Source organism: Opisthocomus hoazin, chromosome 4 (assembly GCF_030867145.1).
Source record: "Opisthocomus hoazin isolate bOpiHoa1 chromosome 4, bOpiHoa1.hap1, whole genome shotgun sequence".
Taxonomy (NCBI): Eukaryota; Metazoa; Chordata; class Aves; order Opisthocomiformes; family Opisthocomidae; genus Opisthocomus; species Opisthocomus hoazin.
Window position 1 is genome coordinate 983763 of NC_134417.1, and position 12417 is coordinate 996179.

Here is a 12417-nt window from a genome sequence, read left to right on the forward strand (position 1 = left end):
GATCACATTATTTTTGCCACCACAGGGTGTCTCTGCATCTCTTCCTACACCAAAGGCTTTGGCAGCCTGTAATGGTGAGCTGCAGTCTCAAGGGAATGTAGGGCTAAAGGAAAATGTCCCCCAGTTTAGCTGTGGGTTTTCTTCATGATCATGAGCCTTCTTGGTTTGGAATGGTGGTGCCTTCTTTAGCTGGTAGAAAATTCTGCTTTAGCAAGTAAGGCCGTAGTCAAATGATGTTATTTAATTTGGTTTTGAGAGCTCTCCTGTATCAGAGCAAAGCAAGCTGTGACCATACGATGTGGTGCATCAGTCTAGCGTAAGGTCATTCCACACTGTATTTGCGATGTTTGAAGCGTTATCCCCGCACGGGCACGCTTCTGCTGAAGCAGGCAATGTCTGGCTGCCATTGTACCTTTAAGCTTCTGTGGGTACGTTCTGTTCTCCTTCAGTCGGGATGAAGCTGGCCTGAAGTCAGCGTAAACACTGTATCATGTGCCCTGGGTAGTTTGTGTATTAAAACTGTTTCATGTTCGGTTTGGTGTTTTGAGGATTTTTTTGAGTCTTAGGTGCTTTGGTCTAGCATCAATAGTTACTTGTTCCACCCTCCATGTAGTAAGGACATGAAGTGATACCACGGAAAGGGCAGGAAGGTGTACGTAACGCGTCCTTCTGTCCCAGGAGCTCCTGGCCACACTAGCCATGCACGACTTGTCACTCCCTCGGTATTCAGATGTGGTTTGGTTTTGAGGACTAAGAAGGCAACGTACCTGGCAGCAGGTGGTCCCAATACTGGGCTGAAATCTGTGAGTGGGTGTTGGTGTGGCTGTATTAGGGTATTGTATAAATGTATCTTTGTCTAGGACACCTGATCAGTAAACTGCCCTCGGGAGGAAAGAGTTACAGAGGAATTCCAGATGAGAAGTGCTGAGCTAACTGGCCTGTGGATGGATAAAGCCTAAAGCTAGTCAGGAATCTTTTGATTGTCATCAGGGCATGTCAGTCGGTTGAAACTCCAGCTTTTCGTAGAGAAAATCCAATTTGAAGTGGTTTTTAATTCCATCAGGAAAGATTTCCCAGGGCCAAGCTATTACGAGTGCAATGTGTGAGCAAGTCCTTAGTGATGTGGTCAAATGTAGAAAACGAAGGCTTAAAGTGCTGCCCTAAGTGCTCTTTATTTATTCATGCAAATAATTAGCTTCAGTAGAAGGGACAGAATCACCCTCCAGTGGCAGTAGGTCTTTAAGGTGAGTCTTTAAGGCAGTGAGCAAGCTCTCGGGCAGCGGAGAGGGAAGGATGAGCGGTTCCTGTAAGTTGCTCCGAGGTGTTCCACTGTTCCTGAGGGGCTGGTTCCCCTTTGGAGCCGATTGCTGGGGCCTTGTGTCTGAATCGGGCTGTGACAGCATCTGAGCCTGGGTTGAGGCGATACCTGAGCGTCCTAATGTTCGGGCTGTGTACCGCTGCTGTGGGTGTTGTCTCATTCCCTGGTTACGTTCTTTCTCCATGAAAAATACTCAGCTGGTTGACATCAGATTCAGAAACCAGGACTGGTGTGTTGCTCGCCCCTAGTGCCGGTACCTTTGCCTGTTGCTTTGAGGAACAACTCCTCTTTTCTTTGGCTTCCATGTGCAGAAAACACAGATTTGATCTGATGGCGTTGATGTACTTGATCGCTAACAGGCAGCCCAAGATCTGAGCTCTAGATCCTGGTAGAAGCTCCTCTGTGTTCTGGGTAAGCCCTTGCCTTGCTGGGGTAGATACGGGCGGCTGGCGGCGTGTCTTTTGACGAGTGAAATGGAGAAGGTGTCGGTGGGGACACTTCTTGAAAAACCGACTGCAGACTTTCTTCTTCCTTGGCCTCTGTTCAGCGTCTGTGACAGCCTTGGTTTAAGCGCAGAGGAGCGTGTGCTGCCTCAGACGCAGCTCCGTTCTGTGCGGGGGGGGTGCGGGTGCTAACGAGGGGGGGTGGGTGCCCGGACCCGGGCTGCAACCAGTCAAGGCCAGGAGCAGGGGGAGGGGGCGCCGGCCCGTCCCCTGTCAGCAGCAGCGGCTGCCCCGGTCCCTGGCCCCCTCCGCCCCGCCTGGGCCCCGGGTGAGGGGGGGGGAGAGCGCCGTGCTCCTCCCGCAGCTCCTGGCCCGCGGCAGCGCGGGCTCCCGCTGACCCCGCTCGTCCTGCTCGGGCGGGGAGGCAGGGCGGGGGGCTGCGGGAGGGCTGCCCGCCCCGCCCCGCCCCGCCCCCGGCCCGGCCCGGCCCGGCGGAGCCCCCCCGCACGGCGCGGCCCGGGCATGCGCAGTGGCCGGCCCCGCCCCTGCTCCCCGCGCGGCGGCGAAGCGCCCGCACAGCGCCGGGGCCGGCTGCGCGGAGGGCGGCACCGCACCCCGCGCCATGTGAGTACCGGGCGGGCCCCGGCCCCGCACAGCGAGCGGCGGCCCCGGAGGCTCCCCCGGTCGAGGGCAACGGGCGGGCGGCGGCGGGGGGGACGGAACGCGCGGGGCTGGCGGGTCCCGTCGGCGCGGTGTGGGAGCCGAAGGGGTGTGCCGCGGGGGGAACCGCCGGGGCCCGTCGCGTTGCAGGGGGGTGCGGCCGCCTCCGGCCCGGGCCGGTCCCGCAACAGGTGTCGGGCAGGGCTCCCCGCAGCGGTGGGTCCCGCGGCCGCCGCGCTCTGGCTGCGGGCTGTCGGCTGGGCTCACCCTCGCCCCTCCCGCCGGCAGCGCTGGGCCGCCCGCCGTCCCGCTCGCTGGCACCTCCGCTGCCCGGCCCTTGCGTCCGGTGACGGCGGTGGGCAGCGGTGAAACCCCCGGTCGGTCGGCTCGGCAGCGGGGAGCGGGAGCGGGTCCGGCCCTGTGCGTTGGCAGCCGGGAGCCGGAGCGGGTCCGGCCGCCCAGGCGGCTGCACGCGTCCCGGCGCGGTCGCCCCGGTGCCCGGCTCCGTCCCAGCGACCCCGAAGCGGGGGCCAGAGAGCACGGCTGAGCCAGGCACTCGCGTGTGGCGTGGACAGACCCACGCCGGTGCTGGGCGTCTCGGGAGAGCTGCGGCTTGGCTGATTCGGGCAAGATGAGGAGTGGAAACCACCCTGGCAGTCTATGATTAAAATACTTTAAAAATATTTCCAATAACGAGCTGTTCTTTGTGAGAGGTCTTCAGAACAGAGTCTGCAATCACATACTCTGATATGTTGGCTTTTTTTTTCTAATGGTATTTCCTGTATAACATCTTGGATGCTGAGCTTTTGCCCGTGTTGTTCCTTGCTTTGGAAGCATTTCAGGCTCTTTGGAAGTCCCAAGAATTGCTAGCTCAGAGGAGGTTCCGTGTGCAAACAGGGAACTCCACCTAGCAAAAGCCAGCTCGCTGTACGCTGCTGTCGCCTGGCTGTGTTGGTATCAAGAGCCAGGTGATGACACCAAACACGATTATTTGTACGTGAGCTTTCCTTCAGTGATCAATGCAGGACTTAGCTGCTGCAGTGCTGGGCAGTCTGAGCTGTTCAGACACAGGGCAGCGACTCGGGTAACGTTTAACCTACCCTGTGTGTCTTTCAGTCTCGGTGCATGGAGGTGTTCCTGAGAGCATGTGTAAATATAGCAGAAAGGGTGAGGCTAACATTACTCAGTCATTCTTCTTCTGCAGGGGACTTGCATCAGATTTCTGACAAAAATTAGAAGAAAAAGGGAAAGCAGTTGTTGTCTGCTTTGGCAATACAGGCTCTCAGTTTGATAACCGAAACAAAGCCAAGACAAATAAGCAGCTTGTCATTGGCAGTGTCAGTTGGCTTCTGCTTCATTGCCAGATATTGTAATGAAAACTTTTTTTTTTAACATCTACATGACTATGATGTCCCCGTAGCTTCTGAGTTACTGATGACCACAGAGATGAATGTGCATTAGCCTGCTGACTTGTAGCAGCAGCAGCAGCTACACTGTAGTGCACTGGGCTACAAAAGCTAATGGCTGGCGAGCACCAAATGCTGTGTAGAGGTTACTTCTCCTTCCACCTAGAGAGTATTGCAGACACGGGCCGTTCTCATGCCCGCGTACAGACATGCACGCTGACACGATGCCGTGTCCTCAGCTGGTGTGAACTAGTGTCCCTAGCGACCTTCGTCCCTGGGTCCGATGGCAGCTCCGCCTGTCCTGCCGTGCTGTCTCCTAAAGCAGCTTGCAGGGAGTGCTCAGGGAGAGCAGCGGCTGTGTGGTGGTGTTCCCAGAATATTTGCCCAGCTTCCAGCGATGTAAGGCTTAGGGAGTGTCTGAACCTGAGGAGAGTTCTTTGTGTTTCTTGACTCCTAATGGGTTTTGTTGTTCTTTCAGGAAGGCGTCCAGCTGCTCCATTTGCAGCATCCTGTGGCACGGAGCTCCGCAGCTGGGCCAGGCAGGGCGCGAAAGCCGCTGCCTGCTGGCGTTGGGCTAGGAGATAGCAGGTCCTGTCTGATCTTACTCTGGTGTTGGAAACCAAAGAATGTGCTCCTTATTCACCATTTTCTCTGTGATTCATGGTTGTCTGTCACCCGAACAGACCTGCACTGATTTACATCAGGTGGGAATCTGTCCCTGTGGTCTCTATCGCAGCGAGTACAATCCAGGGCAGATAAGATACGCTCAGGTAACGGACACCGTTCACCTTGGTGCAGGCAGAGGAGAGGAAGCTGTGACATAAAAAGGCTGAATGAAAGGAGAAGGATATAAGAGGGATCTAAAGCAAGAACAGAGAAGTGTTGGACCGTGCCAGCGCAGCTGCGAAGATTGTCCCAGGTGTGAGGGAGAGCATGCAGACTTACTTGGAGGAGATAGGAGGAGCAGTGAAGGGAGATGAGGAGAAGAAAATGGCGCTCAAAGCTGAGGCACTTACAGGCTTTGTTCCTCTCTGGACAATAGACTGCCAGCAGCAGGTGAAGTAAATGGTTTTGTTTGTTCTACAATGGTCACATCTCCATGGCTAATTATTTATACTAGAAGCTCATGGCATGGTGTCATCTGTTGTTTACAGATAGGTCAGTGGCCAGACAGCAGGGTGCCTTTGATTACATTAATCCAATACAAATGTGCTCTATTGCAGGGTACAACTTTTGTGAGACGAGCAGCAAAGCAAAGCACCTGGCTCTCCCTGGGGCGGAGCTGCCTCGCTGTATCTCATTCCTTGGGTAGCAGTTACAGCTTTCAAAAAAAAAAAAAACAAACCCCCAAAATCCTTCTGCCTGTTTTAGAGCAGCAAGGAGTGCATCCTGGAGGGGAAGGATGGGATCAGACGGGTTCCACCAGTTGTAAGGAGTCTGTTCTGGTTGAGCGGCTGTTCAGTTTCTTGGAAAAGAATGGCGTGGCTGTGGTCGCCTGCTGTTAGCAAAGCAGTAATTAGCCCTCCTTTTGTGGGTATAATTTTATGAAACTCGACAAGATCTCACTACCCTGCTCTTCTTTTGTACCGATCAGCAGAGACAAACCGGTTTAGTACTGTTCACAATCCTGATCCACTGCTTTTAGGGAGTTTAGTGGCTTACAAAAGCGCGTACAGCCAGTGCACGTCCCAGGAAAGTGAAACCAGCATGAAACGGAGGGGTACATTTTCCAAGTGGTGCAGCAGTTCCATGCTAGTAGGTGTCCATGTTCCCTTAGAAATACATTCCAAGAGCGCTCTGGAAATCCATGGTAGCAGGAAGATTTGAGTCTGCTGGAGCTCGGGGTTTTACATCTGGTGGCCAGCTGCCTCAGACCCAGGGAAGCCAGATTCAGTCGTGATATTTTCTGACCATTTCCCCCCCCTGCAGTCAGCCGGAGGGTCTGAGGTTTGAGGGTCTGATGGTATTGGTTCACACAAGAATGGCTGTGAAGGAGTGGGTTGTTCTTCTCATTTAAGGCATGTAATGGAGCTTGTAGTGAAAATAACCAGGCTGTACTCAGTGGAGCGGGGCTGTGTACTTGAGAAGGGGAGACGACCCGAGTTTCAGCATGGTTCTATTCTGACCCTTGTTTGCTGCTTCTAAGGCTCACAGGTCTGAGTAAGGGCGTTAGGAATAGGAGCTGTTATTTAGTCTGCTTCTTTGAGACATCAGCAGAGGGATGTATGCGTTTTGTTCATTGTTTGCTTCCCTTGACTTGTCCTGCTGTGGCACCCTGCAGACAGGCAGCTTCTTCACGTATTGCATTAGAAGGAAATGCTTCCAGGTCATATTGTTATTCCTGATATGCTCACTTGCCATTTGAAATAAGGGTGGCCCAAGTAGGTCATAAATCTTTTGGATATTTGGGAGATGAGTCTTTGAAAGTGCAAATATCAAGGACCTCAGCGAAGAAAATAATCCCAGAATGGGAGCAACTGGCAATTGTATGTGACAAGTACAGACAAAGTGAGTATGTGTCACAATAAGCGTTCTTCAAAACAGGCCAATATGAGGTAGCTTAAACCCAAGTGTATTTAGTTTGGTGGTCCCTTTCCTCATCACTTAGCACTCATTTGTTCTGCTGTGCATCAGCCGTAACTTGTTCGTGTTGACCACCAGGCATTTTGCGTAGATAGTTCCAGCTGTGGAATGACTTCCAGGGCACTGGAAGGGGCTGGAGCAGAAGCTGAATTCGTCTGCCAAAGGAGCATTTCCCCTTTTTAGATGCCATTTATATAATTAATGTTTTTGTGAAAAATCAATAGTTAGGCTGTAGAGCACCAGGCAAACCCATGTGTGTGGGCACAGAATTGCTCGCGGGGTGAACAGGCCTGGCTGAAGAAAGGAGAGCAGCGTATCACGCCCGTTCTCCCCTTCCTTCCGCTGCCCTTCTGCCGCCGTTCGCAGGATGCAGAATGTGTGGAAGAGCCTCACTGAGGCGTTAGCCAGATGGTTGTGGTGCCCTGGACGGGGCAGCACAGACTGTCCCACATAAATTCAGATTGACTGAGCTGCTCGTTTTAAGCAGTGACGCCTTGGAGAATATCCTGTCGCCTACGTCGTTCAGTGCTCTCTGCTGTCAGTATTCGTAGCCAGTACCAGCAATTCACTAGGCTGGTGTTTTTAAATGGTGCAGTTCATTTTTCCCTGGTGTCTCTACTTGGGTCCTCAAAACTCTTTTCCATTATTCACTGAACAGCCACCAAATGATTGCAAGGTGGGGTTTTTTTTAACTGCTTCGTTATGACAACCTTCCGGTAGTAACTCATTGAAATAGATCTGTCTGTACACTTGCAAGTCAGGGTTCTGTCAGCTGCAATTGCATTGTAGCTTCTGTACCGGCTGAAATGATTGGAATGGAAGTTCCTGACCAAAAGATCTGAATTACCTGACCAAGGTCCTTGATCTCTTCAGATGCAAAATTTAATGAGAAATATGCAGAAAAACGAAAGTCTTTCTATTTCAGAGTAAATGAGGGAGAAATTTAATTTATCAGGTGTTAACTTACACCTGCTGGACTCAGTATCACAGGGTCAAAAGAGAAATGTTCTAGAAAATATAGGTTCTCCTATGACGAGCTTTTAGAAGATCAAAACCCAATTGTTTCAGGAGTTGTGGGGTGGTTTTGTTTTTAAAGTACATTCTCATGTATTGCAGTGCTCTCTAAATGTAAAATGGTAAATGTATTGGAATCAAGTTCTTTCACCGCATATTTGTACATCAGCACTGTAGTTTGCTTGTATTTTGGAAGCACCAAGTAGCTGACAGTTTGGGCTTGTGAGGAGTCAGTGCTGTGAACGTCACTGAAGGTGTTATTATTATGAAATATGCCAATACCATGCAGAATCGAGGCAGCCTTTGCAGGAACCTGGAGAAAGGAACCAAACTGATGGGCAGTGGGAATGCACCAGAGGCTGTGATGTGTCCTGCTTCGTCGGATGGTGTCCTGCTGCTGGGCTCGAAGCGGGAAAGGAAATGTCCACAGAGTTCACAAAATTCCTCCCATGGCTTAGGAAAGAGTTGAAGAGAGGAAACACGCAGTGATAAGTGTTGTACTGAACTGTTGTTAGTGCCTGATACTGGATAGATGCTGATTTTCTTTTAAGATGCACCCACCAGATCCAGATGGGAATTCAGATAATGGAAGTTTAAAACTTTAATTGGAAAATGAAATTGAAAAATCGAACAGTATTAAAAATACAGTCATCGTAGGGAAAAGTTTTTTCTTATTTCCTATTCTGGATGCAGGAAAAGATGTTACAAAATTATCAAATGTCTTCTTTGCATTCGTTGAAATGAAGTTGCAGAATTTGCTTTTAAACAACTTCTTAAAGGACTGTAGCACACGTGTTCAGGAGAGATGTGTTGCGAACTGTTGTTGGCGATGGTGAATAAACCTGACTGGACGATGTCCTAAGCAGCTGCGTCTGGTGGGCCCTGCTTTGAGGAGAGGGTTGGACTGGATACATCTGCAGAGGTTCCTTCCAACCTCAGCACTTCTGTGATTCTGTTTGAAAAGGTCAGTCAAAATTGAGTATGCTGAAGTGAATAAAACTACATTTGGCTGTTTCCCAAGCATTCAAGATTGTGACTTTTCACCCATGACAACTTGGTAACTCTTTCATCTTCTACCTGTCAGTAGTGGATGCCACAGAAATACCTGTAATAGAAGGGGAAAACGTATGGCATTTGGGAAGGAGGATATGTGGGAGTTAAGAAAAAGGCAGATTGCTGGAATGCATTATTAAATTTGGCTTGAATGCAAAAGTTCATATTCCTCCCACAGAGAACAAAACCCAGGTTCCCTGCAAGTGAGCCTTCTCATCTTTCATATTCAATGTAATCTTCTCTAGCTGGGTGTCTGCTTCCACCTCTCTGCAGTGTGTCTTGCAGTGGCTTGGTAGTTTGGAAAGAGCTATCGTTCTGTTCCCCTGTAACTGCTGTCTCAGCAGGGCAGAGTGCGCATTTGAATAAAACCGTTACTGCTTATATCAAGTTAGGATGTCCAGATCCGTAGCGGAGGAGAAGCAGATCTCACTGTCACACGCAGCAGGCTGGGAGAGATAGGAATTGCTGGTCGTAGGCAAGGTCACCAAGGAGTACTGTGCTGACCAAGACAGGAGGTGTGGCTTCTGGAGCTCAGCTTGTGACTTCTGGAAATGGTGGGTTTAATCCCTGGTTAGTCTAGCAAGATGGTGGCTGTTGAATTGGCCCAAAGGACTGTGTTGCTTCAGGGCACAGCTGTGGAGGCAGATCCTTCGTCTGTGGAGCAGTGTGGGAGCTCTCCAGATCTCCTTCCTCAGTCTAGCTTTCATGTGCCTCTGGAGAAGAGATGAGGAGTGAGCTTTCCCGGTGAGCCTTGTGAACTGCTGTTCTTGCTGGAGTCGATCACTGAACCTTCAAAGTGAGGAAGGCACCCAAAGTACTCAGCTCTTGGGAAATACGGGTGCCTATGACAGGGCAAGTGTGGGTCTGTGAAGGAAAGGACTTGGGAACTGGCTCCCCAGGCTTGTCAGCATCTCCCCTGCCCCCGCAGAAAGGCCGCGCTGCTGGCTCTGGGAGGCGGGGGTGTTGCGATGCGCTGGATGCCCTTTTAGACACTGAGATCCCGAGTCAGGCAATGTGACAGTATTTTAGAAATATATGGGTCCTGGTAAAGCTTTCCTAGAAACTATGACAATCATTAATTATCCCTAAACCCACTTGTTATCTACTTCAGGAGGTTAATAGTTAGAAATTACATTTGTTCATTTGATGTCACATACAAAAATAGCTCCTCTTTATCATGGTAGTGAATCCGGCCCTGCTCAGGGCCATAATTACAGTGTGCTGCAGTAAGGCAAAGGGCACTGCTGCTTGAAAGCATAAACCTGATCTGCTGTTATCCACCAGCTGTTGGCAGAGACTGTAGCGTTGGGTTGGTGCTTTGTACATTATTTTGGAGTTTAGAGGAGAACTCTAAGACCGGACACTTCTTACTGCTCTCAGTGATCCTGAACAACACTGAAAAAGGAGACAAAAATCTCTCTCTCTCACACTCTTTTATGTTGATCTGTGGGAAAGCTTCCTGACCTCCAGCTAGGTTTGCCGATAGCTCTGAAAGAGGATGATTCCCCCTTGTCTTTCCTTCCCGGGACTCCAGCAGTGTCCACTTTCAGTGTGTGCCCAGAGAGAACAGCTGCACCCAACAGCTGTCACCCATGGTGACAACTCAGATGGGGAAAGGGGAAGGGAAGCAAAGGAAGGAAGAGCTTTAATCAGCACCAGCAAAACCAAAGTTGTGATCTAACCCTGAAAGGTGTAGAGCACTTTGTGCTATCACTGAGCAGCTAAACTGATCGGCATGGCACTTTGTGCTGCTGAGTATCCGGAGTGGGATCCAACCTTACGAAACAGGTACCACAAGATAATTGGACTTGCCCATTGGTAAAAATGCAGATTCCTAAATAGGCTTCACATTGTGCATCGATAAGCAAGACTCTGGTAGAATGGCCTTGCATCCCTTCTATAGCGTGAGAGTGGTGGATGCTGCAGGCCTGATTTGCTAGAACTGGTTCTTGGCCAAGTAGTCGTATTTGCAGGGGACAGTTGTGTACAAATATAGCTTTGTTTTCTGTCTCCAGTGCACCGAGTGACAAAACTGTCCTTCCAGAAGGCTGTGGCTATAGGCTTTGGGTATCTGGTTGTTTCCTGCACTGTAAAAGCTGACTGAGATTTGATGATGACTTATAGCCCATCAGCTTACCCGAGAATTTCAAGGCAGAGTTCTCTGAGCTGGTGTCAGGGCTGCGGTTGAGAGCCTTTCTGCTGATTGGGATCAGCGTGAGAGTGGGTGCTGCCAGGATGAATCAGCAGGTGTCTTCCTGGAAGCAACCAACAGTCTGGATATCCCAAGTGTTCAGCAGAGATCCCACCAGGCTATAAAAGTCTGCTTCTGAAATGTTTGACGACTTCATTCCAGCAAGTAGCTGTACAGTCATTCCCTGACAGCTGTGATAGTCTCCCACACATATGTGAAGATCACACAGTGACATTTTTTACCAACTTTGTTTACTAGATGATATAAATACAAAAATATTTCAAGTCACTTAGTGTTTTGACACTCTTCTCTTTGCATTGAACATTTTAAGGAGACTAGGAGAAGGGAATGGAGAGGCAGCAATATGCCTCATGTGTCCTGGCATGTTGACATTGACCTGCACGTTTTTCATGTCGGTTCTCAGTTGCTTCCTGTACATGAAGCAGCATGGTCCTCCTGTATTTCATCTTCAAGAAAGCAAAGACCCTTGTATTAGCATGTTCATTGCCCTTGTTTTCACAATCAGTTTTGTGCAGTTGACTCTCGGGGAGAATGCGTGGGTTTGATTTTAAGTTCTGTGCAGAGACTGAAATCTTTTAGCAGTAGAATGATCTCCTAACAGCACAGCTGACAGGTGCTTTTCTTGGTTAACCCCCACCTGGCAAAGCCACTTATGAACTATGCAAGTTGATATTTTTCTTGTTGCAGATTCCCAGATAGCCATTTGCTGAGTATCTCCTTTACTACCACAGTTCTAGAACTAAAGCCTGTTTTCAGTCCTGAGCCCCTTCTCCCAGCCCTTGCTCCTCCATGAGCAGTCCGGATGGTGAAAGCTGTCATGCAGAAAGAAGGCACTTTGAGTTAGACTAAAACGTAACAACTACAGAATTAAACACTCTGTATATCTGGGTGGATGAAAGAGCGTAACAAGTCAGGTAGTGTGTGTGGATAAATGAAGAGGGGGCTGCACCCCGGGGAAGGGAGCACCGCACCCAGTGAATGAAGAGCAGAGCTCCTTTCTCGGAAATACCCTCGTGCCTGTGCTCTGCCAGTGGACAAGAGGTACCGAGATTTCCGAGTAACCTGCTGCAGTCTTGGGAATCTGTGCTTCTTGTAGTAAGTAAAAGAACTCCGGAATCCTGAAGTCTCATTGCACAGAATGGTTGCTAGTATTGAAATCCCTTAGGCGATTAAGTGCTACCCAGGAAGGGAGAAGGAGCCCAGGAGGTCATACCTGTTTGGGAAGTTAAATCCAAAATCCTCAGAGGCAACATGGCTACTGGCTCCAGATCAGGCTCAGCTCAGAGCTAAATCATTCTGTACAAGGTACTTTCACTCTGAGATGCTGCAGTAGCATTGCTTAACTTGAAGGAAAACATTAAAAAAAGTAGAAAAAACGTAGTTCAGAACATAACTCCCAATGAATTGTTACATACTTTGTGAGTGAACCTGAGAAATCCCCAAATATTATAAAACATTTAACAAAACCGGTGACTAGCCCAATGTTCAGTTAATTTAAAACTGCACTTTTTTTTTTTTTGGTGATAGTGCTTGTCTCCGGGTTTGTTCTAGCATTGCTCGTCTGTGGGACCAAATCTGGTTTACAGGGAAGGCAGCTGTTCCCCCAGCCTGGACCAGAGTAGTTGTATATTCAGTATTTGGACATATGCAACCATTTGCAAAACTCCTCTAGTTGAAAGGATTTTTCTCAGAGGCTTATGTTTATTTCTTTCATCTTTGTTTTGCTTT

The 12417-nt window shown here is 49.7% G+C and overlaps 1 protein-coding gene across 1 annotated transcript in view; it reads left to right on the forward strand.

Moving 5' to 3' along the window:
• Positions 1 to 2304: 2304 nt before the first annotated feature.
• Positions 2305 to 12417, forward strand: part of LOC104335416 (vesicle-associated membrane protein 3) — a 52151-nt gene continuing 42038 nt past the window's right edge. The window contains exon 1 of the mRNA XM_075417526.1: positions 2305 to 2385. Within this exon, the coding sequence (XP_075273641.1) occupies positions 2384 to 2385 (2 nt within the window). The 5' untranslated portion in view covers positions 2305 to 2383. The remainder of the gene's footprint in view (positions 2386 to 12417) is intronic.